This window comes from Ursus arctos, unplaced genomic scaffold, assembly GCF_023065955.2.
Source record: "Ursus arctos isolate Adak ecotype North America unplaced genomic scaffold, UrsArc2.0 scaffold_5, whole genome shotgun sequence".
In the NCBI taxonomy this organism is placed as follows: domain Eukaryota; kingdom Metazoa; phylum Chordata; class Mammalia; order Carnivora; family Ursidae; genus Ursus; species Ursus arctos.
In genome coordinates, this window is record NW_026623067.1 from 14,154,953 (window position 1) to 14,181,904 (window position 26,952).

At 51.9% G+C, this 26,952-nt stretch overlaps 1 protein-coding gene across 1 annotated transcript in view; it reads left to right on the forward strand.

Annotated features, from left to right (window-relative positions):
- The window catches only part of ADAMTS2 (ADAM metallopeptidase with thrombospondin type 1 motif 2), a 224,622-nt gene that overhangs the window by 145,155 nt on the left and 52,515 nt on the right, over positions 1 to 26,952 (forward strand). The window contains exons 5-6 of the mRNA XM_026507732.4: positions 6,537 to 6,620; positions 23,838 to 23,994. Coding sequence (XP_026363517.2) covers positions 6,537 to 6,620; positions 23,838 to 23,994 — 241 coding nt within the window. The remainder of the gene's footprint in view (positions 1 to 6,536; positions 6,621 to 23,837; positions 23,995 to 26,952) is intronic.

Below are 26,952 nucleotides of genomic sequence, written 5' to 3' on the forward strand. Positions count from 1 at the left end.
TGCTGGATGCTTTAAATACAGCGTTGAGGCCGGTCCTGGTGACAGCCTGAGGGGTGAGGTCCATCACCTCCATTTCATGGATCAGGACACTGAGCCACAAACAGGCCATGTGCCAGGCCCGGGTCACAGGGCGGGAGGGTGGCCAAGCCCACCCTGGAACCTGTGCAGCCTGACAGAGAGACAGGGAAGGGGCAGCTCCAGCGGTAATCTGCACCGACAGGGACTGTTTCCTAAGGCAGCTTTGCTTTTTGTTTGCCTGGTGAACATTCGTTGAGCCTCCACTGGGTTCTGGGCATCCAGCTGCTGGCCTGGGGGTGGAGGAGCCCTGTCTCCACCCTGGGGACCTGCAGGGACAGGAACAGTTTGGGCCTCACTGGAAGAGTCTTGGGCTCTTGGGGCCGTGTTCTTGGACCCGGTGTTGAAGGAGGACTCTACCCCTCTCCCATGTTTGTTGTATGGTACAACCAGTCCTGCCCATTTGGATTTTGTGGCCATTTGATCTTTTGAGCAGAGAGGCTAGGGCCACGTTTGTACCTGCGTTGCCTGTGAAGCATTGCTGAGAAACCAGTGGGAGGAGAAGATCTGTAAAGGACACGTTCGTTCGCGCAATAAGACCAGGCTTTTGCGGCCCTGTTCGTGGGTCTGGAGATGTGCACCGATGAACATCTTCCTCCGAAGTCCGCAGACCTCTCTGCCCCTGCTTCCCACACCGCTTTTTCCACGCTCTCTCCTGAGGGTCCTCAGAGAGACCGACTTCTTCCCAGTTAGTTCAGGGCTTCGCGGAGAAGCCGCTGCCGAGCACCTTGTGAGCCCCACTTCCTGAGGCCTCACGACAGACTTTTCCGGGCCTGGCCTGTTCTCCGGTGTGGTGGCGGGTGCAGCTCGCACTGCGGTCTTAGTTGCCAAAGTGCAGCTCAGGGGAAGAGATGGTAAGTTGGGCATAAAGGATGGTAACCCAGCCGGCAGCTCTACCACTGCCTGCCCCGGTAGGGAGCCCCGGCCCTGCCCAGTCCTTCCTTAGCCCGCCCATCCCCCCATCCTCCCGGCAGAGGAGAAAGTCACCTCTGCCCAGCAGCCTTCGGCCTCCTGCCAGGGCTCACTGGTGGCCAGGGTGGAACTCTGCCACAAAGAAGGCGAACTTTTACATTATCATGCAGAGCCTGTGTCCTTCCTTATTGCCTATTCCAGAACAGAAGCTTGGCCGCATCTTTGCATAAGCAAAAGGTGCTTTACAATGTATTTCCCCAAACAAGAGAGCCCTTGGCCTCTCTCTGCACGGAGAAGGGCTGTGGCTTTGAACATTTTCCCCCAAGGTTTAAAGATTCCAGGATCAATTTCTCAAGACAGGGCTCAAGGACATTGTCCTGGCTTCCCCTCCCCCTGTGGTCTGGGCAGAGGAGAGCAGCTTCTCCCCAGCACACAGGTCTCCGGGGGAGGTGGAGTGGGATGGGGAACATACTTGGGCACTTAGCTAGGGTCTCAGTCATTACAGGGCATTGTGGGCCCCGCCCCTGTCACACAGTTTGCCCATTTCCTTTCATTCCACATTCTCCAAAGTGATTCACTCATTCATTCATTCATTCATTCATTCATTCATTCATTCAAAACTCTTTACTGAGCCTTTCCTAGGTGCTAGACACTGCTGGGGACACAGCAGTGAGCAAGGAGGAAAGGTGCCTCTCACATCAAGTGCATAGTCCAGTCTGGGAGCAACTACTTTAGGGGGTACTTTTGGGGTGAGCAGAGACAGTCGTGTGGGGGGGAAAGCATGAGTGGATAGAGGGCACAGCAAGTGCGAAGGCCCTGAGGTCGGGATGGGCTCTGTGGGCAAGGTGCCCAGAGTCCAGTGGCTGGACCACAGTGGGCAAGGCCAGGGCAGCCTGAGAAGAGGCAGCAGGGCTTCGATTTTATTCCAGTTGCAGTGGGAAGGCCTTGGAGTGGATGGGAATTAAGCCGAAGCGTAACTGCCCCCCCTTCTTTGAAACACATTTATTACCATGACTTTGTTTTTGCAGATGCTCTTCAGATATTTCAAGAATTCTGGGGCTGGAGAGGGAGAGAGGGAATTCCAGGGATGAGCCACTGCACAAGCAGCTGGAGAGGGCAGCCAGGCTTTGCAGAAGGCGGAGCCATCGAGCCGGTGGGGGGGGAGGGGGCCCCAGAGCAAAGTAGGAAGCAGACGGAGCACAGAGAAGCCAGCCAGGGCCAGCTTCGAGAGAGCCCCGAGGGGCTGGGGCTGCTCCTGAAGGCATGGTGGGGAGAGGGGGGCGGGGGGGGCACTGAGGGTTTCAGGCAGAGGAAGAGGAGGCCGGATCTGCTGAGTGGTGACTGTGGTGAAAACAGTGCAGGGCGGGGGTGTGGGCAGGACAAGAGGCAGAAAGGCACTGGGGAGATCCCGCCCTTGCCTGCTTATCTGGTTGATGGGTCGGGGTCAAGAGAGGACAGGGGAGACGTGAGGGAGATGTTTGGAGGCTGCCTTCCGTCTTCAGTGACACTCTGCCACGTCTGTCAGTTCTCTGCTCGGCAGAAACATTGTAGCTCTGTTCCTATTAAGGATGCAAGCGTTTCGCTGGAAATTGTACTCATCTTTCCCACTGGTCTCCATGGCCAGGTGGGCCCTGCTGGCTTCTAGCATCTGAGCAGCGTCTGAGCAGCATCCCGTGGGCTCAAGGGCTGTGACAATCTTACAGGTCCCTGAAAGGCTCATGTTCCCCTGGCGGGCAGGGCACGGCCCCCTCCTCAGGCGAGCAGAGGCAAAGGGCTGTGGGGACCCCTCTTCTCAGCACTGCCCTGCATTCTCGGAAAGGTGTCACAGAGGGAGGCCAGGGCACAGCCCAACTCCCCCAGAGGAGTAGCCTGTGTGGAGCCATGGCCCCTCTGGAAGGGACAGAGGCTTCCTCGAGGAGAGAACCATGAAAGGCCTACCATGAAAATGACCAGGGAGGTAGGGCTGGGGCGTCTCTGGAGTAGGCCCAGCTGCCAGCCTGACCCACAGCCTGGCCTCTTCACTGGCTATCTGCTGGGTGCGCTGCTCTGCAGCTCGGGAGGCTGGGGGCAGGGTGCCCAGCCCAGCCCAGCCGATGCGAGCTGGCAGCCACTGGGCAGCTCAGAAGGCAGGGCCTCCCCTGCCCGGCCCCCACTCAGTGGCCTGACACCCCAGACTCTGGTCGCCTTGCCACCAGCCCCAGCAGGTGTGGGCCTCTGCCTCATAGAGCTTAGCGCTGAGTGGGTGGGGTTCCTGGGGTTCTGGTCATGCCCGGTCCCGAATCAGGAGTCAGGGTCAGAGCTGCTCAGTATCGAAGGACACAGGACCCCTTACTTGAGATGAAAGCGGCTACCTTTGGGCACAGTGGCAGGGCTCAGGGGAACAGGAGGATCCTGGACCCTGGTGGGCGAAGTCTGGGCCGGGAAGTGGGAAGGGGACCAGCCCTGCCTCTCCTTCCTCCCTGTGGGGACCAGCAAGCACCCCTCACTCAGAGCCTCAGCTTCCCCATTGCTCAGGTGGGACTGACCACCTCGCATTTTGGCCTCCAAGGGCTGTTGGGAGCATAAAATGAGCTAGTGCTGTGAGCTCAGCCCTGAATCCCTTCCGAATACCAAGGCAGGTTTCCTGTCTTCCTAAAGCTTGTCACACCTGGGCTTAGAGCCTCACCGGGCACGCAAGGGGGCAGGTCCCTTCGAGGTGCACCCCAGACCAGCTCTGAGAAGTGCCGTTAGAGCGCGGGCCCTGGGGAGACACGGTCAGGGTGTTGAGGGAGCCTCGACCCCTAGTTTTCTGGGGAGGCTCTGGGAGTGACCACGAGACATTTTTCCTTCCCTGACGCCATGCAGAGCTAAGATGAAATGCTTCCATCTGCCAACAAGGGGATGGGGCTGAGGTGGCGCAGAGTGTCCCGGGGATGTGTAAGAGTTGCCCCCCATTCCAGTTCATATCACTCCTCACATCTGTTCCTTCTCTCCACTCACCCCCAGATCTGAGCCCCACACTTGATACCTCAAATGCTATAGTGGGCACTTAAATCTGCTTTCCATAAAGGAGCCAAAGTCGTCTTTGTAAAATGCAGTGTCATTATCCTTCTTTCATGACTCCATATCCTCCACTGCTCTTTGAAGAGAACTGGAACCCTTCTCACTACCTGAATAGCTGTGTGGTCTGGCCTCAGGGGCCCTCTCCCCCTGCCCAGTCCTTAGAACACTCATCACTGCCTCTGACCCCAGGATGTTGACACATGCTGCTTTCTTTGCCAGGAGCACTATGCCGGCTTTGCTGATGTATCTTCTTCTCATTTCTTATCTCTGAGATGAAATGCCTCATCCTTAGGGGGCCCACCAATCCTCACCAGGGCAAATTCACCATGACTATGCCCTCTAGGTTCCCTGCCTGTCCCTCAAGGTCCTCATCAGCATCGTCATGGTCGTGAAGCTGTTTTTGCGATTTCTGAGTGTCTCTCTCTACCTCCTGACAGAGGGCCAGCTCCGGGCTGGTTCACTGCTGAATCCCAAATGCTAACGTGCATTGCGGCCAATAGCTTTCTCCTGGGTCAGCTGGGTACCTGCTGAGGTCTGTGGAGAGGGAGAGGCCAGGCCAGGTGATTCTGGACCCAGGGACTGGTGGGCTCAATGAGAGGCCAGGGTGGCTCAGTTTGAGGAGTCCCATTGCGAATCTGTAAGGGGCTCATTGCTGGGCTGGGGGGTTATATGCATGGCTGGACCGAGATCTACACACTAAAGCTCAAGCGTGGGGGAAAAGGCAGCTTTCTTTGGTTCTTCTATCTGATGCCACCCTCACTCCGGGATAGAAGGGAAAATGTGACCTGGCTCCTGAGAGGTGGCTCAGGCTTTTCCGGTTCAGAAGGCTTTAGGGGGAGTAGTCGGGTCAGAGGGTAAGCGCTGACTCTGGGCTTGTCTTAGAGCTCAGGCTGCTCTGACAAAATACCGCAGGCTGGGTCCCTTAAATGACACACATTAATGTCTCCCTGTTCTGGAGGCTGGAAGTCCAAGATCAAGGTGTCAGTCCTAGTGAGGGCTCTCTTCCTGGCTTGCAGACAGCCTCCCTCTTGCTATGTGCTCACATGGTAGTGAGAGAGCGAGTGAGGGAGCTCTCTGGTGTCTCTTCCAGTAGGGGCACTAATCTCATCATGGGGATTCCCCCCTCATGACATCATCTCTGCCTCTCAAATGCCCCACCTCCAAATTGCATTCTGTTGGGAGTAATGAATTTGGGGGGACACAGTTCAGCCCATGGGTAGGGGTGGTTCATGGCCTAGGCACCCTGCATCTACACACATCTGTCCCAGCATGCTCTGCCAGGCTGAGGCCCTGCAGTTGGGGTCAGTCGGGGTTTATTCTCTCTTCTGTGGCCAAGCAACATCTGTCTCCTCTCCTGCAGGCCAGCACCCCCTGGGCTCCCTCCGAGGCCCAGTGGTGCCCCCCTCCCAGCCCCAGGCCAGCCCCCAACTATCCTGCCCACCGTCCCTGGATCCCCTAAGTGTAGCTGGGAGCTACTGTCCTTTGGGCCTTCCGAAGCCACCCCTTCTTGATATGAACCTGTCCCTCCCAGGTCCCAGACAGCAGAAGCAAGCTCTCTCTACCTTTGGCTTCTTCCCAAATATTGGGGCTGTTTTTACCCTCTCTGCCCTGTCCCCCAACTCGAGGCATAGGCGAGGGGTTAGCGGTGGAAGAAGCACAGTGAAACCTAGCCATTCCGCCCGGCCTTTCTCTGCCCTCTCCTCCCTCCTGCCCCCCCCCACCCCCAGCTGCAGCAGGGACCTCCCCGTGTCACTGCCTTCTTCACTTCTACACCATGACTCTCGGTCAAAGGCCGTGAGCCAAATTGGCCGGGCTTGCCCATGAGAGATAAAGCGATACTTCGGAGATAAAAAACCCTCTCTCTCTCTCCTCTTTTTTTTTTTTTTTAACATTTTATTTACTTATTTGACAGAGAGAGCAAGCGAGTACAAGCAGGAGGAGTGGCAGAGGGAGAGGGAGAAGCAGACTCCCCACTGAGCAGGGAGCTGGCTGTGGGGACCCTGGGATCATGATCTGAACCGAAGGCAGACACTCGACTGACTGAGCCACCCAGGCACCCCACCCCCCGGAAAGATTTTATTTCTTTATTTGATGGAGAGAGAGGGAAACCCTTTCTCTCTTAAGAAAAACTGGCTTTTAGGGCTGTGGTCTCACTGTGGACTAAAAAATCGAGTTAGACCCTTAAAGCTGGGCAAGGGTGTCTGTGTGTAGGGGTGTGCACCCTGTCCCCTGTGACTTCATGGGGGGGGCCCTACGGGTAATCTGATTTAGTGTGGTGACAAATATGGCATCATACTGTTTTCACCAGCACCGTTCCTTTGCACACGTGGGGAAATTCAGTGCTCACAAAGCTTCGTAAGAGGGGGACTGTTAAGGCTGTTTTATGGAGGGCACGGCACGGCGTGGGTGAGTCGGCAGGGCCTCCCCTGGGCCCTCCCTTGTCAGCGGCAGGTGGTCCTTGGGCCTGTAGTTCCTGCTGACAACCCCCCCCCCCCGTTGTCTTTCAGGTCAACGAAATCTATCATGACGAGTCCTTGGGGGCCCACATCAATGTCGTCCTGGTGCGGATAATCCTGCTGAGCTACGGGAAGGTGAGCGAGCCGGTGTCTTCCCAACGCTGCAGAGCCCCCGTTCGCTGTGGGATGAAGGGGGCCCTCCAGTGCGGCACGGGCCTCCTCTAAAGGCCAAAACCTTGGCACCTGTCCCCAGCTGCCGTGTGGTACCTGAAAGAAACAAGAAACGTATGAGCCACGCCCATATTCCTGACCCCCTTTCACCTTGCCCCTTGTTTTAAAATGTAGGTTTTGTTATTACTCAGGTGTGGGGAGGCCAACCAATCTAGAGATGACTACCATGGAAAAGATGGTTCGTCACCCACACAGGGCCGCACGGGGTGGCACCCCGGTGGGTCAGGAGGCGGAGGGCGTGGGGAGCTGTTGTTTTTGCAGGAAGGGCTGGGTATGGCAGGGTGAGTGGGCATAGGACTGGCCAGCGTGAATAATTCCAGCGGGCTCTGGCCGTAGTTGGCTAGTGCCTTCCCCGGGGGTGACTGGAGCCGCAGAGCCCCTTGAAGGAGGTGGCTGGGGGTGTAGACTCTGAATTGGTTGGTTTGCATTTGAAAAGCATGCTCCAGAGCCAGTGGCTTAGTATCTCTAGGAATTGGCTAACCTCAGGAGGGGCAGTCCCTCTAGGGTCAGTGTGGCCCCAGGCCTCAAAGCATCAGAAACTTGAGGTTACTTGGCCCCTCACCTGGCCTCCTGCCCACCGCCCACCTTTTCTCCCCGTGTCCTCCCCTCCTTAGCTTCTCTGTTCTCTGCATAGCGTCCACCCTAACTGGGCTCTCTTCCCCTTCCTGCTGCCCCCTTTTGTTGTCAAACTTGGAGCCATCTTTCCTAGCAGCGTGTGGGGGTCCGTGTAGCAGGGGGAGAAAGACCCTAGAGACAGTGACCTGACATGGAAAGGTAAGAGGGTGCAGAGAAAGGAGAGATGGGGAGGAAGGAAGGAGCTCTGTTCCGGGCAGCTCAGAAGGACCTTACCTGTGTTCACTCACTGAGTGCAAGCGTAGATGGGGAGCGGGAGCTATGACGATCCCCATTTCACAGATAAGAACACTGAGGCTTAAAGCAGGTTGGTGGTGTGCTGGGTGAGTGGCCAGTGTCATTTGGCTCCCTGGGAGTTGGGCTTCTCACCCTCGCAGCCGAATTCCAGAATCCGTGGTCTGACTTCACTCAGTATGTACAAAATCAATCATTGGACGTGGTAATTAGGTGCAGGGTTAAACTCCTCTGCCCAAAGACAGAGGTTCTCAGTCTCCAAAAATAAAATCCGACTGCACACAACTTATAAGGCCCGTGGCATAAAAAATGACAACGAAGGGCTCGAATGGCTGGGTTGAGCCCACTCTCTTTACCCAGGAAGCATGTCACTCCAAAGTAGAAGCGGCCACAGTGAGGACACCAGTCATGGTCCTTTGTGCTCCCCACAGAGAACATAAAGTATATCAAAGCGAACTGTGAGGCCAAGGGAGAAATTGATGAAAACCTAACTGCGGGAATCTTTTGTACTCTTTTCAAGACCTTTAACAGATTACATTTTAAAAGGCATAGAAGTTTCAAATAATATAATAATAATGTACGAAGTTAAATTAGCAGTTATATCATTTTTTCCTTTGCCCTACAGAAATATGTGCCTTCTTTTTGAGGAATCATAGAACCCTTGAAAATTACAAAAGTGCTTTAGGTTGTAAAGAAAATTGCAGTGAATTTTATACAGCTAAAACTCTTTGGCTATATTCTCTGACTCCGTGCCCTAAAATAGGGTGGAGGGAAGGGATATATTAACTGGAAAAAAAAATCCAATGTCTTTATTTTTTTTAAAGATTTTGGTTATTTATTTGAGAGAAAGAGATGAGAGAGAGCCTGAGTGGTGGGGAGAGGCAAAGGGAGAGGGAGAAGCAGACTCCCCACTGAGCAGGGAGGCTGATGTGGGGCTTGATCCCAGCACCCTGGGATCATGACCTGAGCCTAAGGCAGACCCTTAACCAACTGAGCCACTTAGGTGCCCCAAATCCAATGTCTTTAAACATTTGAAAAACAACCAGCTAGGAGGGAGACTATGAGCACTGCAATTACTTGGAACACTAATGAAAATGATAGTACTGGAGATCAGAACCTGTGGGGTGTGGCCAAAGCTGTATTCAGAGGCAAATTTGCAGGTGCTTCCCAAGATTGCACAAGAGAGAATGAATACACAGTAACCCTGCATCGAACTCAGTAATGTTAACACAAATGTCACCAAGAGCCACAAACCAAAAACCTAGGGAGAACAAAAAAACGGAAATAAGTTTCAGAAAAGCAGAATTAAGAAATTAGGACATGGAGATAATTGACCCAATCAAGAAGGGAGCTGTGGCAAAAAGCAAACTTCTGGCATATGAATCTAGAAAAGAGAGAGAGAGAAGGAGGAAGCACAAACTAAAAGATGAGAAGGGGCGTGCATAATGTAACCTTATTCTTCTGCTTATCTGGGCAGAAGAGGAGGCATCTGGGGCAGTTGCCACACTAGGCATCTGCTAGACCTGCACTTGGGCTCTCCCCCATCCCCTCCCTCTGGATGCCCAGTGTAATCAGTGGAGCAGGGGATGCGCATACCCTCCTCGGCTATAGGAGAGTTTGGGGAGCCGTGGGCACAGTTGTATCCCACACCCCTTCCCTTTACTGCTGGAGGGGGGAAATGGGAAACTTCAGGTCGGCCCTGGAAATAGAAAGAGGAGAGCCGCGGATTGGTCTGGGAACCAGGTGGCAGCTTGCGTCCCCTCCGCCCCTGGTTGCCTCCATATTGGTTAAAAAGGAAATTTTGGAAATCGTGCATGGTTAATTGCTTACCGGTGCTGGCAAAGCTTTGGCTCTTATTTAGCCTGGTAAGTGTTGATTGCCCAAGGAGGCAAATTCTGGTTTATTTTAACTATGCCCTGGCAGGCTCTGTGCTAAACTGTCCCCACCCAAAGCCATTTCTTCTTGTGGTTCTTCTCCCCTTCACTGCTGCGGGCCGGTAGATTTTCATGACCCCAGTCCACCATTTGTAGAAGAGTGAGAACTTGAAGGTAGACAGAGATCCTGGCAAGTCAAGGATTTCTTGGGAAATGAGAATATTTCAAAGTGGACTGCAAAATATTTGTGTATAAAACACGATAATCAGTCCCATAACCATGGCGGGAGCTGAAGTTCTCCAGCGTTTTCAAAGTTCTCTGAAAATTACCTCTAAAGCAAGAGTCAGACCATCTATTTTTGCCAGTGCATTCTTATTCATTTCTAAGGAATTATTAAGCAAGGATAATAGAACACCATTGAAATCGTTTCAGAGCTATACATATATATATTCTGACATCCACCCAATTTATTTTTATAGCCAGTGTGATTCCTATACTCAGAGCTGCCAAAGGTAGCATGTCCAAGACAATGTACAGACCTGTCTTCCTTCTAAAAATAGATATAAAAAATCCCGAGACTTTAAGAACTTAATTCAATAACACATAAAATGAAACTCCCACCATGATAAAATAGGTTTTATCCTGGGAATAAGGCGATTGTTGGCTTATCAGGAAGTCTGTTCATATAGTTCATCACATATTTCATGAAGGGTTTCTGTGTGCCAAGCTCTGTGCTGGGCCACTGAGGTGGTCCCCGACCGCCAGGGCTGTTTCTAGAGCAGAGGTACAGACAAGGAAAGGATTATAATGAGGGGTCAGAGACCCGTGGGGGCAAAGGTGGGGCAGGCAGGCCTCACGGGGTCAGGCCAAGCGACTAGAAGGAAGTAAAAGGGAGAAGAATCAGCACAGGGATGTTTCCAGGATCCGATGTGCATTTCTAAGACAATCCGTGGACTCCTGTGTGCAGAATGGGGGGTGGGAGCCTGGCTGGGAAGGGTGCACCATTGAAGGGAGGACAGCAGTGGGCTCTACTGAGACCATGGCCATGGGCTGGAGTAAGGAAGGCAGATGAAGGAGAACTTTGGTAGGAGACCAAGTCCGAGGGCAGGGGTGGTGAGTGGGTGGATGAAGGTGGAGAGACACTGGGCCCAGGCCTTGGGCAGCCAGGTGCATGATGATGCCACCCCTGAGATGGAGAACACAGGAGAAGAGTGTATTGGAGAGAAAGGCAATGAGTTCAGTTGAGATATGTTGAGTTTGAGGTGCCCAGTGCCATCCCAGTAGAGACAGCCAGGGAGAGGCCGGCATGGGGGTCTGGAGCTTCGAGAGAAGAGCTGAGCATTGCTTGCAAAGGCACCAGTGGCGGGGGGAGGGGGAGCGGTGCACAGGGAAGTATGCCCAGCGGGGGGCAGCTAAGAGCGAGCCCAGGAGCTCCTGACGCTGAAGGCACCGCTGGGGCAAGGGGTGTGACCTGCTGCATGGGAGCTGGGAGAGGATCTCCTGGTATTCAAAAATCTGAAAACAGATGGTAACATGACAACCAAGATTTTATTTAAAGGTAGAGAAAGAAGCACATGTCCCCAAAAGCGTTCTGCCTGGCTAATTCTTAGGATGTTTGTCGATGTTCACACAGGAAAATAGAGGGGTTCTACAGTCAAACGAGTCTGGGAAAGGCTTGTGAAAGAACATAAAACAAGTATTCCTGACAGCAGAATTTCTCAGAGGCTTTAGGACAGAAATGTGCCTGGTGAATCTCAGGAGATGGATCGGCACACATGGTTTCTCAAACCTGGTTCTGAATGGAACCCTTCTCCTCCTGGAGTCAGTGTTCTACAGAACTCTGGGAAAATGCCACCCGTCCGGAGGCGGTCACAGTAAAGTTGGCAACAAGAAGGTGGCTTTGTCACTGAGGTTCTGGAAATTCCAGACAGTGTCTTTATGATGTGGAGCCAATGTCAGAAAAGAACAGATAAAACCGTAAGAATCATTTGCTGATGATGGTGTGCCTGGAAAACCCAGAAGGATCCACTGTAAAGATTTTAGAGTTAATGAAGAGGCTTAGTGAATTGGCCGAATATAAGAGAATTCTTTTTTTTTAAACATTTCTTAAAAAGATTTATTTATTTATTTATTTATTTATTTATTTATTTGACTGAAAATGAGAGAAAGCATGAACAGAGGGCACAGGGAGAAGCAGGATCCCCACTGAGCAAGAAGTCTGATGCGGGACTCGATCCCAGGACCCTGGGATCATGACCTGAGCTGAAGGCAGATACTTAACCTACTGAGCTACCCAGGTGCCCCCAAATGTAAGATAATTCTATAAAAATCACTAATTTTTGCATGAAGCCACAAGGCCCTAGTAGTAGGTATAATAGGGAATGAAAAGTTCTCTTGACAAATGTAACCAAAAATATAAAATACCTGGCCTTGTCCTAACAAGATACACGTAGGACCTATTGGAAAAAAAATTGCTCGTTGTTACTGGAAGGAAAGAGATAGAAATGAGAGCTCCCTACAAGAAGACGGGACAGTAGAGATATCAATGTTTCCCAAATTAATAATTGGAACTTGGATGAAATGATTCCAAGATTCATCTGGAGGCCTAAGAAGCCAGTCAAGACTGGCTGGGAAAAACCTTGAAAGCTAAACAAATAGGGAGAGATTTACTCCAGACATCTTGTGAAGTGAAAAAAATTAGAATCATACCGTATCTGCATAAGCGTGCACAGATCAATCGAGGAAGCTCCGTAGCTCTGAAAACACACTTCCTGTAGATACTGTGTGATAAATGTAAGCGAAATGGCTATTAAGTGTCAAAAATCAATGTAGGACTGATACACATTTCATATGTAGTAAATGAAATGTAACATATGATAAATACAGGCCAATAGCACATTCCATGACTTAAACCACAAAGATCAAGAAGAAAACATCCGTTGCCAAGGGCTCCATAAACCTAAGTAGAAGAGAAGGAATTGTAAAGGGGAAGACAGATATATTTGAATACTGAAAATATAAAGCTTCTGTCAATTAAAAGACAAAGCCCAAGCATGAAAAACACTTGCAATATGGCAAAGATATCCTAATCTGTGAAGAGCTCTTACAAATCATAGGAGAAAGAGAATTGGCGGTGGATGTCACGGTACACAGAAGAAAAAAACAAATGGCCAAAAATAAAGGAGGAAATATTTAATTGTACTGTGAATAAATAAAACAGTTTACCATTTTTAAAGCATCAGCGTGTTAAGATTAGAAAGAGGGATATAACTGCTGGTTTGGGTTGGATGAAGCAAGACAATTTTCCAATATGACTATACATGCGCACATATTTCTAGAAGGAAATGTGACAGTACTCACCACTGCCCTCATTCATTCCTTTCTGTGACTCTATCTCAAAACAGTTGTCAGAGCTGTGGACAAAGGTTTAGGAAGAAGACAAAGGCCATGGCCTTATTTCTAATGTAAACAACGGGAGAAAATCTGAACTGTCCACTCATAGGGGTCTAATTAAATAAATTCTAATACGTCTATGTGGTAGAAATCCCATTTCCAAAGCATCCTAGAGAGCACTGGGGAATGGTTACAGCCTAAAGTTAACTTGTTTGCTTTTTGAAAAAAAGGAGCCTAACTTACAGTAAGATCTTAGTTTTGTGTATAAGTATCTGTACAGAAGGGACTGGAAGGAATACATCAAAGGTAACTAATACCTCTCTCTGGGTGGTAGGCCATGGATTTTTATTTTCCTCTTTGCACTTTACTGAATTTTCTTAACATGTCACAATAAGCATGTTTCCTTTAAAATAGTGCATTTTTAATTATGCAAAACTGGTTTACGTTTTTTTACGTTTTTTTAAAAAAGCATTTAAAACTGGTAGAGTCCAAGTAATCCCGTTTAACTGAATGCATCCGGTAGGGTCTTGAGTAGCATGCCACAGGGCTCTGACATGTCCAACATTTTATTCCTGATTTGAAGGAGGACATAGGAGGGACGTTCTGCTTTCACTTGGCACCTCCTCTCTGTGGTGGCTTGGGGGCAGGTGGGGAAGGGTCTGTGTCCTTCTGCCCTCAGGGTCACTGTCTTCCCTTTCCTGTGGTTGGGCCCAGGAACCCTGCCACCTGCATGCTTAGGGGACCTCTGAACAAGCCATCTGGGCTGGAATGCAGGCTGCCACAGGTGAGCAGCCTTACCTGCAGGTGAGGCCAAATCACCTCATAGCCAAGGCCAGTCTGGCCCTGCCTCTTATGTGCTGCCTTGTGGGAAGGGGTTCTTCCTTGCCACGGCCATGTGAGACACCCCCCAAGTCTCCCGTAGGCAGAGTGGGGAGTAAGGGGAGTGGGCATGGACCCCATTGTCAGGCTGCAGCTTGCTCTTCCCAGGGACATATGGGGAGGTGGGCAGGCTGTGGGGCTGCCTGGAGGCCACAACTGGCAGCTCACCTGGGCAGTAGGACAGCCTCAGTGAGACCAGGACCAGTACAGTGGAAACCAAGAGGGGCACAAGGGGACCAATGCCCCTCCCAACCCCCCCCCCGACTTCATGCTGCGAAGGAGTTTAGGGATTAGAAGGGAGAATCTGGAGTGGGATGCGTGCTTTCAGAGCTAAATTCAGAGAGCACCCACTGTGCCCCAGCCAAGGGCTCAGTAGACTGGCCTCAGACCTCTGTGGATGACATCAGAGGAGTCAGGATAGAGAACACAGCAGAATGTGGGGGATTGCCCATCCTCAGTCCCCTCGGCCTGGCCCTCTCTGGCCCCTGGGGACCCAGCTGGGCAGACCAGTCTCCTATAAGCAAAGCTCACCCCACGCTCTGCCCACCTTGCCCTGCCCCACCCTGCCTGTCCCCTGGAAGCCCGTGGGCCCAGGTCAGGCCCATGAAGCTGTGGTGGAGGTCTTTTGGAGAGGCCGGCTCCTGTCGTGTGCCCTGGGAGATTCCAGAAAATTACGGGCCTGACTGATGCTCAGTGCTCCTTCAGCTTCCATGGTGTGGCTCTCAGTTTCCTGAGGGAGGACACGCTGCAGCAGGGCAGGCAGGGAGATAGTACAGTTAGGAGGACACGGCTGGCCAACCACAGGGGAGCTGGCGCTGCACAGGTACCCTGACATGAAGGGACTGGGGGGAGGCCCCAGCTGCTGGTCCAGTGTTGCTGGAGCAGGGTGTTCGGCCCTGGGCACAGGGCATTAGGAACCCAGGGACCGTGCGGTGTGCCTGGCTGTGGGCTCTGGGTGATTGAAGTGAGCACAGTCATGGCCACAGGACTCAGGAGCAGCAGCTACGGGAAAGTAGGGCCTGTCCCACTGACCTGGAGCAGTCGGCAACACAGGAAAGTGACCATCCTTGAAGAGCAGCCGTAGGACCGAGGTCGCTGAACCAGACACACGGAACGCCTCAGCCCCGAAGGTCCATCACTGACCGATACTCCTGGAAAATATGTTTAAAAGGAATTATTAGAGAAGGAAAATGTGACAAAACCAAGATCTACAAAAATACCAGGCCAGACTTTTTATTATTAAATTCCATTCACATAAAATCAGACCATCAGATTGCTAGAAGTTTCTCGTTTCAGTGTTTATCGCGTTGGGGACGGTTAACAGGGTGTGTCCGCCGGTCGCAGACCCCGCTCTGCACAGCCACCGGGGGTGAGGCCCTGTTCGGAGGTCTCTGCGGGGCGTCGTGGGAGCAGGAGGAGCAGGTCAATCCGGGGCCCTGCGTGCTCTCCAGACCCAGCGTGAGCTCCCCGTGAAGTCACAAGTGAAACAATATCGTTTCAGAGTTTCCTTTGAGGGGAGCATCTTGAATGAAATCCAGCAGGGGTGGCCCCGGATGGAGTGGCCGGGCCGATGACCACCCACCCTTGGGGTCTGAGGAACAAGTAGCCCAGCATTTGTGTCGGAGGGAATGAGGTCTCCTCATTCAGGGAGCAACTGGGCAGGGCTTCTAGACTGGGGGTCTGCAGATGGGGTTTGGCTCATCTGCAGGTGTGTTCCGGTGAGCTGCTCTTCAGGGAACTCCTACTTCCTGGCAAGGAGGGAGAACCCCATCCCTGCACGGGTTTAAGCATCAGGCAAGCCAAGATGAGTGTAGCCGGGACCCCTGTGAGGAGAGGGGACTGAGCGGCGCCCCCCAAGATCTGGGGTTCTCAGCTGGGGCAATGACGCCAAGACAGACTCGGGGCAGAAAGTGGCCCACGTATTCGGATCCTGTCATTCATTCCAAACTGTGATGGGAATAGACCAGCTCCCCCGAGCCTGTCCCCAGACCCCACGACGCTCCAGAGGGGATAAAATCAGGAGTATTTACACGAGTGACATGTTGTTTGTCTTCCAGCTTATGAGAAGCCTCTGAGTTATCTCAAGTTTTTCCTAAAACAACATTTTTCTCCATTTCTTAAAAAAAAAAAAAAAGAGAGACAGAAGAAAAGAGATTATCTTATTTTATACAATATGCCATCAGCCAGGGAGCAGAACATCAGCAACACTTGAGGGTTGCATAGCAACTGGCTTTTCAATTGATTTTTTTGAGAAGGCACCAAAGCTACTGAACTGTTCTCATTTTAAATATTTCCTAGGATGATGGAAATCAAAGCAAATGGAAATCAGAGACTTGGGGACAATCAGAGAAGAACATAAGATATCTGGTCATGAAAGACCCAAGTCAAGACCAAGTGTGGAGCGCTCGTACGAATTTTTCAGCATTGGAGGGGAAAGGTCTAAGAAATTCTGGCTGTGCATGCCTTAGTGGGAAGCAAGAGAAGAGAGTGCAGGGGACGAGGGTTCTGTGTCCCAGGGCCTAGTGCCACCGTCTCTCTTACTGTGCGTCCTTGGCCAGTGCTCACCTGTGCTGGACCTCAGCTGCCCTATCGGTATGAGGGGATTTGGAGTACCTCAGGGACAGTTCCCAGTCTCCCCACAGTCTGGGTCCCATGCCCCAACTTAATGGTAGTTGGCCCCTGTCATCCCGGCCTACCTCCCGAGCCAGACTTCCCAGGGTCCAGAGAAGCGCGAGGATTCGCAGGGGCTGGGCCCTGTCCCTCAGAGGCTGCCATGGCTAAGCCTGGGAAGGTTCGTGCTGAGAATCCCATGCTGGCAGCTTGGCTTTCTCTGGAAATAGCTTCCCAGCCTCTGCGAAAATGTCTGGAGCGTGCCTTCATGGGGTGGGAGTCCCAAGCAGAGAAAGAAGGGGCTCGCCTTCTGGCCTCAGGCCTGTTTCCCGTCCGAGATGTCCGTCATGATGACCTCTGAGCTCACTTCATTCGCACAGAGCAGCCACGGGGCAGGCGCATGAGGATGCTGGCTCCAGGAGGCGGGTGGCCTGTGGGGGTCACACCGTGGGAGCTACTTTGCTCTGAGGAGGCTGCAGTGCTATTAGTCCACTGGGTGGGGCGTGCAAGCCCCAGGCTCCTTCCCCTTGCTCCCCTTGGCTGCTTCCCCACGGAGGCTGACTTTGCTGTCCCCCCAGGAGGATGCCAGTGGCATCCAGCAGCAGAGACTGGGGTGCTGCTGAACCCCCTACTTTGCACATGACAGCATCCCCAACAGGAGTACCTGGCCCCCAGTGTCAGCAGTGCCAAGGTCAGGAAGCATGCTCTGCTCGCCTGAAGCCAGCGGGCCTGTGCTTTTGCAGGTCTGGGCTCTGGGCACGCTGCCCGGGGCAGTTGAGCCGGCTTCGGTGGGTTGAAGCCCGATCTCCTGGAACATGAGCTGCAGGCAGCCCCTGAAGGTGGGCCGGCTCTGCAAGGGCCTGGCATCAAGCCTGCATCTTTATCATCATTGCCACCGCAGCGCCGGTACAGGGAACATTTGTAGGTGCTGACCGTCACTGACAGAAGCCCCTGTGCTCCTGGCTCCGTACTGTGGTTGCAACCATTCTGCAGGTGGGGAGCTCAGTGCAGTGAGGTAACTTGTTCCAGAGCACACGCGGAGGAGAGATGAGCAGGTCTCCAACCGTGGGACTCTCATACTGCCCAGGTGAGCCCCCCCGTCACCTGCCCTGGCGAGCTGCTGGACAGGTTTGGGGTCTGTGGGGCTCCCCGACCCGGTCTGCACCAGTATAGCTGCCCCAGGGCTGCATGCTATTCCAGGCTGCTAGACCAGCCTCCAGGCTACTGGTCCTTGACAGAAGGAGGGAAGAACATAAGTAATTCAGTTCATTCAAGGGCAAACAATGGAAATGTCAGAGAGCAGTGATTGGAACACAGCTTCTGAACAGGTCTTAATTGGCGTATGTAGGGTGGGACCCCAGAGATTGTCTCTAGCCTCCAAAGTCCCCTTTGCCCTGTGCCTGCCTGGGCTTAGAGCAGCAGCCTAGCATGGGGTGTCCTCGCAGCCGGCGACCCTGCGCTGCCGTGCTTGTGGCAGCAGCGCCACCTGGTGGCCACCTCGGGGCCCCACCCTTGCTTTCCCGTCCCTCTGGCCCTGGGAATAGAACATTTCGGGCTGCAGCGTGGCTTCCAGACCCACCTCCACCGCGGTGTAGCAGTGAGACTTGGGGCTGTTTACTTCAGTTGTCCCCGATGCGGTTCCTCCTCTGGATAATAACAGCACCTATATCTTAGGGCAATTGTACAGTTTAAATTAGGGGCTACCTATAAACCTGGAGCTACCCACCCAGCCCCCAGGGTGCAGAAATGCCCCTTCCATGGTGAACACAGCATGACCACCACTGTACTGCAATTCATTCTGTGCAGCTGGGGCCCACGGCTCCCCCCGGGGGGAGGAGTGTCCCATCTGCGAGGTCCTTGCCGGTGCTGTGGCCACCCACTTGCTGGGCTCACGCATGGTCCCCATCCCTGCACAGGTGGGAACAGGTGAGTTGTACAAACAGGTTTTCCTAGAGAAACCCGTGTAGAGGCGAGCAGGCAGCCAAGAGACAGGTGCCTTGAGGGCTGGGAGGAACGCAGGTGATCCAAGCGAGCTGGCAACTCTCACAGTCTCTGGCACTTTGGAAGGAGATCCAGATGGGAGAAATAGAGATTTCCTCGTCTCCCTCAAGAGCTGTGGTCCATGGCAAAGATAGGGCAGGGTCCATGGGGCCCCAGAGAGTGGGGCCCATCAGAGGGCTGTGTGGATGTGGCTGGGTGGCAGAGATGGGGGTGGGGTTGGAGCAGGAGGAACCGTCAGAGTCCAAGTGACCCACGTGGGCTGGCCCAGACCCCTCTCCTGGGCTCTCCTCTCTCCTCTGCTTGGATATCTCTGTCTGCCAGGAGTCCTCCAAAGCTCCAGAAACCTGTGGGAGGGCCAGGTGGCTCTCAGGAAGTGGGAGGAGCAGGTGGAGGAAAGGCTAAATCTGGGGTGCAGGAGGCAGAGGCTCATGGGAGGTTGTTTTGGGGGGTTTTCTCCAGGAAAAAGCCTGCTTCAACCTGTTCAGTCCTTTTGAGCCTCTGCGGTTCCAGGCCAGCCCTTGTCAGGGGTGGGCAGAGCACTTGGACTTATCCCCCAGGAGCTGTACCCGGATAAACGGGAGAGTGCTCCAAAGCAAAACTGCCAAGCTCTTACCAAGCAAGCAAGCCAGGCAGAAGACAATCCCTTGACGGTGTCCCCAAGAGCTGCGGACCCCACACTTCCCTTGCAAGCTCGCACTCCTCTCCTCACACATCCCGTGTAGGCCCCCTTGCCACCTTCCACCAAAGCCAGAAGCCCCCTCCTCCCCCACCTACCAGCCCCACACCTCCCCTGCTCATCTTCTGTCACGGTGTGATCCGGACTCTGCTAATAGGGCACCAGCAATGCTCCTGTTCCACACTGTCCCCCTCCCGTTTCCCCTCCCCCCTCAATGACCCAGAGGCCCAGTGCCTGCTACGGAGCACAGGTCACTATCAGCTCTCAGTCTGGGCCCTTCGTATCCACACTGTCCTGAATGCTCCAGACCCAGCAAGGATGAGGATCCTGGTCCTAGGTTCCTTTGTGCTCATCTTAGATGGGCCAGAACCCTGAGAAAGTTGAGACATAGGCAGAGAGAGAGGATATACAAGCAGCTCTGCCTCTTGGATGCCCGAAAGCTGACATCACCCTCCTCCTCCCTCTCTCAGAGTCCCATCTGGGCCACTCGCTCCCAGAGCCCAGCACACAGCCAGCGTTCTCTGAGATCTGCCTCCCAAGAACCACTCCATCCTGGTGCAGCCCTTTGCAGCCCCTCTCTCCACCCCTCTCCCCCCGGGGAGTGTCCTCAGAACCCAAAAATTGAGAGGGGGTCCCAGACAATCTCTGCTCGAGACCCTGCAGCCCAAGCCCCCATGGGACCCGAGAATGCACGTGGCAGGCTGCCTTCTTGAAATGGGCAAAGAAACAAGGCGAGAACAAAACGCAAATCAATATTTCAATAAATTATCCTGCCGCAGCGGCAAAATTACTCGGGCTGCCAGAGGGGCTGGGCGGCTGGGCTGAACCATAGGAATCTCTGGGAGGAAGGAGGCGCTCGCTGGTGTCGGGGCCAGCTGAGAAGGGCATGTTTCCGGGGCTGTCTGCCTGAGGACCTTTATTCTGGGGTTCTCAACCCGGTGACCGGGGGCAAGTGTTTTGTTTTGTCCACATAACTGACTTTAAGTGGGGTCAACATTTATTAGGAGATGGGCTTAGTTTAGAAGCTCCGGATTCAAAGATTGGCCCCAGAAATCCCATCTGGGAATTTGGGGGGTCCCCGTTTCTGCATACCTACAGTAACGGGGTGCTGGGTACTGTCACCCTGACAACTGTGTAGGGGCTCCTGGCTTTGCTACTGTGCTTGCTTACCACTGATCGACCCCTACTTTCTTTACCATGGTGGGGAAATATTTCTGTGTACGCTTATCCCTTCTCAACAGGCAACACAAAAGATAGATCTGTTTTTCTTACAGCCAACCTGCCTCACTGAGTTACATCACCTGCCTGGCCCCGTCAGCACTTGGAGGTCCAACACCCTTCCAGCACTTCCCACAAGCCCACCTCCTGAGCGCTCTGGCCTCTCTCTCTTCCCCTCCTGCTCGCTCTCAGCCTCTTTCAGCCTGGTTCCTGCCTTTGGTTCTGTCCCTAACCGCGTGGTCCTTTTCCTGCCCTCTGGCTCTGAAACGGGTGTGTCTTTCTGGCCAGACTTTGGACTCCTCAAAGATGTGGCCAGAGCTCTTCTCCCACTGGGGTGGGGTGCACCAGCTGGACCCCAGAGACCAGCCACTGCCCTTGACTGGGGTTCCCGTGGTTCCCCCAAGGAAGAAGAGCATTGCTCAAGACTCTCAGTAGCGAGTGACAATAACACGAGTCAGATTGACTTTCACGGGAGAGGCTGCCAGACACACACAAATGAGACGCATCTCTGCGACAGGCAGCCTCTAGGAGGGCCCCTGGTAACCCCTGGTGATCATGCCGTGGCATAGTCCCCTCCCCTTGAGTGTGGGCAGGACCGAGATTCCCGTCTAAATAGACTATGGTTCCTGTCTTGGATGCGCACTGTCTTGCCGTTTCTGGGGTCGCTGTTGCTGGAGGAAGCAGGCTGTGGTAGGTGACTGCTCTGGGTGCGGCAGGAACCCTTGGTTCAGCAGCCATGCGAGCAAGCGTGGGAGCTGGTCCTCCCCCAGGGGAGCCTTCAGATGAGACCTCAGCCCTAGCCTCAGCTTGCCAGCAATCTCAGGAGAGACCCTGAGCCAGAGTACCCAGCTAAGTCGCTTTTGGATTCCTGACCCGCAGAAATAGTGAGATAATAAATGTTTGGAGTTTTTCAGGCCATGCATTTTTGGAATCACCTGTTATGTAGTGACATAAAGAACAGATCCACAGCAGGCTGGCCTCAGGCCTGGGTGAGCCGGGTGGTCATGTGAGGACACTGGGAATTGACCCTTCTCCAGCCTGGGCCCTGCTCTCTCTGTGTCAGCTTCTTCCTCAGGTGGGGTCTCCTCCCATGGTGGTGGTGGTGGGGTGCCAGCAGCTCCAGACTCACGGTCTCACACCTTTCCAGCTCCCTGGCCCACTTTGGTTATGTGCTCACTCCAAGCCATCACTGTGCCAGAAAGATGTGGTGCTGGGATCAGCCAGGCCTTGAGCCCTCCTGCCGCGGAGCCTGGGGTCGGACCCAGGTGGACAGAGGGGATGTTTTAGCGAAGGGGGCCTGGGCTGCTGTTGTCAGACAAGTCGAGGCACAAGTAACTGCAGCCCACCAGGGCCTTGGAGGGAGCCAGACTAGAATTAGCCCAACACGAGGAACCCTAAGGACCCCGAGGGCAGGCCAGCCCATCATGGGCAATAACCTCCTGACACGTGGGCGGTAGACACGGCCCCGGAGGAAACAGCCTCTGCCGTGGGAGGCAGCCCAGCAAGGCTGCTGAGTGGGGAGGTCGCACTCCAGTGGGGGCTCTGTGGCTGTCCTAGATCGAGCGCTCAGTAGCAGCCTGGCGATCTCTCTCTGACTGGGGCTTGCCCTGGCAATCTTAAGCTCAGTGGGTACGAGCACAGGCCCCAAATTCTAGCCCCAAATCACATCTGCCCATGAGAGTCTTTCCCTTCTCCTTCTACCCAAAGCTCGTTCCCTAGGAAGGGGATCCTCTCACCTGATTCCTTCTTCAGAGCTGTGACCTCTCGAGGTTTTCTGGAGGCAGCTACTGCCTGGCAGGGACTCGGGCTGACCTGCAGGTGCCTGGCTTAGATGGGACACAGATGCCACACTCCCTCTGCCTCTCCTGTGTCAGTCAGGGTGGGCAAAGTTGTGCTACGGCCTTGCGACAACAGACACTTATTTCCTGCTCCTGTTACGTGTTCCGTGTCTCTGTCGCTCAGGGCCTGGGTGACAGAGCAGCCACCATCTCGACATTGCTGATAGCGAGGAGAGATCTCTGCAGGGTCTCCTGTGGGCAGTTAAATACTCCGACCAGGAAGAGGCACAGGGCACTTTCTCTCACAGATCTCTGGCCAGAGGTAGTCACACTCTCTGCCTGGTCATGATTGGGGCAGTCCTGCACCTCCCTTTCCCTGCTGTGGCTTCTCCTGGGCTATCCATCTCTATGCCTGTGTCCAGCAGGTCCTGGTCACCACACCGCTCACCCCAGTCTGTGACTTCCTTCATTAGGACTCACTATGTCTCGTTATAACGAGCACTCTTATCTCCCAGGTGCTCTCTGCTTGGGACTTGGGAACTGGTGCGCCATCTTGTAAGTCATTCATTGACTTGGATAATGCATGAGAACATTGGCAGTGAGCGTCCTCTCTGGCCTTGAATCATTCTCCTGCTTCTGGAACAGCCTGGCTTACCAGCAATAGCCTATATCTACTCTTCGCTATTTATATACATGAAAAGGAATATGTGGCTATGCTTGATGGATGTATTTATGCCAGAGAAGAAAGAGAACACCTGCATATATGTCTACGAGGAAATGCATATCTCTCCTTTATGGACAGATGGGTCCTGAAAGAGAAGCACATGCTTGCGACTCTGCATGGAGGGAGCTTTTTGGTGGTGGGAGTCCGTAGTGAGAGAAGCATACACACTGCCTGGTGTGAGGACAGCTGAGAGAACTGGGAAGCATGCCTCATGGGGAGGCTTGCTTTGGGGACAATATGACGTATGTTTTGTTTGGGGAGGCAGTTTAGGGCAGGGCATTGAATGTAGACTGGCTTTAGGCTTCCCAGCTGTGTGGCTAAGGGCAAGTTACTTGACCTCTCTGAGCCTCATTATCCTGCCTCTCAGGGTGGTTGTGAGATCTTACTGAGAGAGGGAACACCAACGCCATGGTGCAGAGCGGGCTGCCGTGCTGCCCATCCCGCAGGCAGCCCTGGCTCTCGGGTACGCGTCATGATACAAATGGGATGTGGGGCTTCCAGTGGCTTCCTATCCGTGGTTCCTGAGGGAATTATCGCCGTGCCCCTGTTCTGTATGTGGCTCCTTTGCTATATCTGGTGCAGTTTTTCTCCTCCATGCCGTAAGACCTTCAAACAGGGGGGCAACATAGGGCTCCCGTCCCCTTCCCTGGGCTTGCACACCACATTGGGAGTTCCATCTCCCCTGCCCTGGACCCTGCCAGAACTGTGAGCTCTTCAGCATGAGATCCGTGTTGCATTTGCCTCCTGTCCAGGGTCGCCCAGAATAAGAGCCTGATAGACCACTGCAGGGGACCCTGGAAGTGGGCTGGGCAGGGTGGACTGTGGGAGGCCTTGGATGGCCTCAGAGCTTGGCTTCTATGTCTCACGTGAGAAGCGGGCAGTGGTTTTGTGGAGAAACTCACTCAGGTGAGTTGTGGGGAGCCTTCCCTCCACTCAGAAGAGTGGAGCCAAGTGGGAGGTGGGTCCTGAGGGAGACTGGACTCAGCACCACCTGGACCAGTGCCCCAGCAGAGGGGTTCTCTGAGCACTACAGCCTGCTCAGCTCCCATCCCGTCCACCAGATGCTAACCTCTCGCTTCCGTCTCTCCCGCCCCCCTGCAGTCCATGAGCCTCATTGAGATCGGGAACCCCTCTCAGAGCCTGGAGAATGTCTGCCGCTGGGCTTACCTCCAGCAGAAGCCGGACACAGGTCACGACGAGTACCACGATCACGCCATCTTCCTCACGCGGCAAGACTTCGGGCCTTCGGGCATGCAAGGTGAGCCTAAGCTCCGCACGGGCACAGAAAGGAGGGAGGCTGGGCATGAGCCACTGGCCCTTGCAAGTGTCCCCAGCAGCCTTGGTCCAGGCTGGGAAGGGCGTCAGGGCAAAGAGAGGCTGTGGCCGCCTTAGCCAGTGAGGGGCTGCATAAGTGCTGGTGACCTCCTGGCTCATGGAAAACCACCAGGGCCTCTGCCATTTCCCCCAGGAAACTGCATCCCGCAGGGGGACAGCAAAGGTCAAAGGTGGTGAAATGGGTGGTGAAATGTGTAGAGTGTGGGGCTGGCAGCCCAAAGACCAGGCAGGATCCAAGGCGGAGTTGCTTGCTTCCCCTCATTTTTAAAAAACAAATTGGAATAAGTTTTCCATCTTTAGAAGTTAAAGGATTTCACTTAAAAATTCAAACTATATAAAACTGACAGATCTAAAAGGAGAAATTGACAAGGCCTACAATTATAATTGAAGATTTTAACATATTCTTAGTAACTGATAGAACAACAGATGAGAACATTGGTAAGGATACAGAAGACTTGAATGAAGAAACGACCTAATGAATTATAGAATACTACGCCGAACGACTGAGGAATACCCGCTCTTGATGAGTGCAGCACTAAGCCATATCAAAACAGACTACGCGGGGCCATGGGGAAATCTCAGCAGAATACAGAAGATTGAAACCACACACGGGAAAAGAAAGATAACTCGGAAAATTATGACTGCTTGAAAATTAAACAGTATGGTCATCAGTAATCTGTGGTTCAAGGAAGTAACAGTAGAGATGAGAATATATTTTTAAATAAAATGATAATGACAACATGACATATCAACACTTGTGGATGTAGCTAACTTAATGATTAAATTATATCTATAACCTTATCAACTTACCAACCAACCACATCAACCAAAAGGGCTGAAGAGTCAATCATAGAAACATCTATCTCAAGAAATTCAAAAAAGAACAGCTAACTAAACTCAACAAAAGTAGAAGGAAGGAAGTTATAAATATAAGAGCAGGATTGTTGAAATGGATAACAACTGTAAAGAAAATCAGTAAAACCAAAATTTGGTTCTTTGAAAAACACAAATTAGAACTGGAATGCCCCCTTGGGGCGCCTGGGTGGCACAGCGGTTGAGCGTCTGCCTTCGGCTCAGGGCGTGATCCCGGCGTTACAGGATCGAGCCCCACATCAGGCTCCTCCACTATGAGCCTGCTTCTTCCTCTCCCATTCCCCCTGCTTGTGTTCCCTCTCTCGCTGGCTGTCTCTATCTCTGTCAAATAAATAAATAAAATCTTTAAAAAAAAAAAAAAAAGAACTGGAATGCCCCCAGCCATGCTAGTTTAAAAAAAGAAGAAAATATAGGTTTACTAAGATTAGGAATATAAAAGGGATATAATTACAAATCTTACTTTAAAAAGGGTAATAAGATAATGAGACGGTATTATGTTGATAAATTTGTTAATTTAGATGAAAGGTACAAATTCTTTGACAAAACATAAAATCTGAGAAAAAAAGGAAACGCTGAGTAGTCTCAGATCAACTAAAGATAATGAATTCATGATTAAAAGCCTTCCTTCAAAGTAAACTCCAGAACTTGATTGCTTCACCAGAGAATTTTTCCCAATCGTTAAGGAAGAATAGTATCAATCGTACACAAACTCTCACAGAATGAAAAGAAAAGGAACATTTTTCCAACTGATTTTATGACGCCTGCTAACATTAATACCAAAATCTGAGATGGACATTACAAAAACAAAATTATAGGCCAGTCTCTCCCATGAATATATATATATACGTATACATATACATATATATATATATACACACACATATACGTATACGTATATATGTATATATATATATATATATATATATACATACACACACACACACACAAAATCTCAAACAAAGTATTAGCAAATCAAATCCAGCGCTCCGTATAAAAAGCACTATGTGACAATGAATTTGGGCTTATCCTAAGAATGTAAAGTTTAACATACGAAAATCAGTCACTGTAATTCACCAAATTAATAGAACAAAGGAGAAAAGCTTATAGAATCATCTCAATTGATCCAGAAAAAGTATTTGACAAAAATCAATATCCATTTATGATCAAACGTCTCATTGAGCTAGGAGTAGAAGAAAATGTTCTAAATGTAATAAAGGATACTTACCAGAAAAAAAAAGCTCTAATAAACATCATATATAATGGTGAAATGTTGAAAGGATTTCCTGTAGACCTGAGAATGGGTCAAGAATACTTGCTATTTGGGGCGCCTGGGTGGCACAGTGGTTAAGCGTCTGCCTTCGGCTCAGGGCGTGATCCCGGCGTTGTGGGATCGAGCCCCACATCAGGCTCCTCCACTATGAGCCTGCTTCTTCCTCTCCCACTCCCCCTGCTTGTGTTCCCTCTCTCGCTGGCTGTCTCTATCTCTGTCAAATAAATAAATAAAATCTTTAAAAAAAAAAAAAAAAGAATACTTGCTATCACCACTTCTATTCAACATTGTAGTGGAAGTCCCAGCCAGTGAAATAAGGCAAGAAAAAAATAAAAATATAAGGGTCAGAAAGGGAAGAAATCAATCTCTCATTTGAAAATAATATGCTGTGTACATAGAAAACCCAAAAAGTCTACAAATAAATCATTAGCATTATTGAGTAATTTCCTGGATATAATGTCAATATATAAAAATCAATTGAATTTCTGTATTCTAACAGCAAAAGATTAAAATCTGAAAACTAGTACCACTTAGAATAATAAAAGAATAAGAATAGCAAACACCTAGGAATAAGTTTAACAAAAGATGTCCAAGATCTGGACCCCCAGAACTGTAAAACACGCATACGGAAGTTATAAAAGATGACATCAGTGAAGTGGCCATGCCATGCTAATGGATGGGGAGACTCGCTGTTGTAAAGAAATCAGTTTTCTCCAAACTGACCTGCAGGAGAATGCA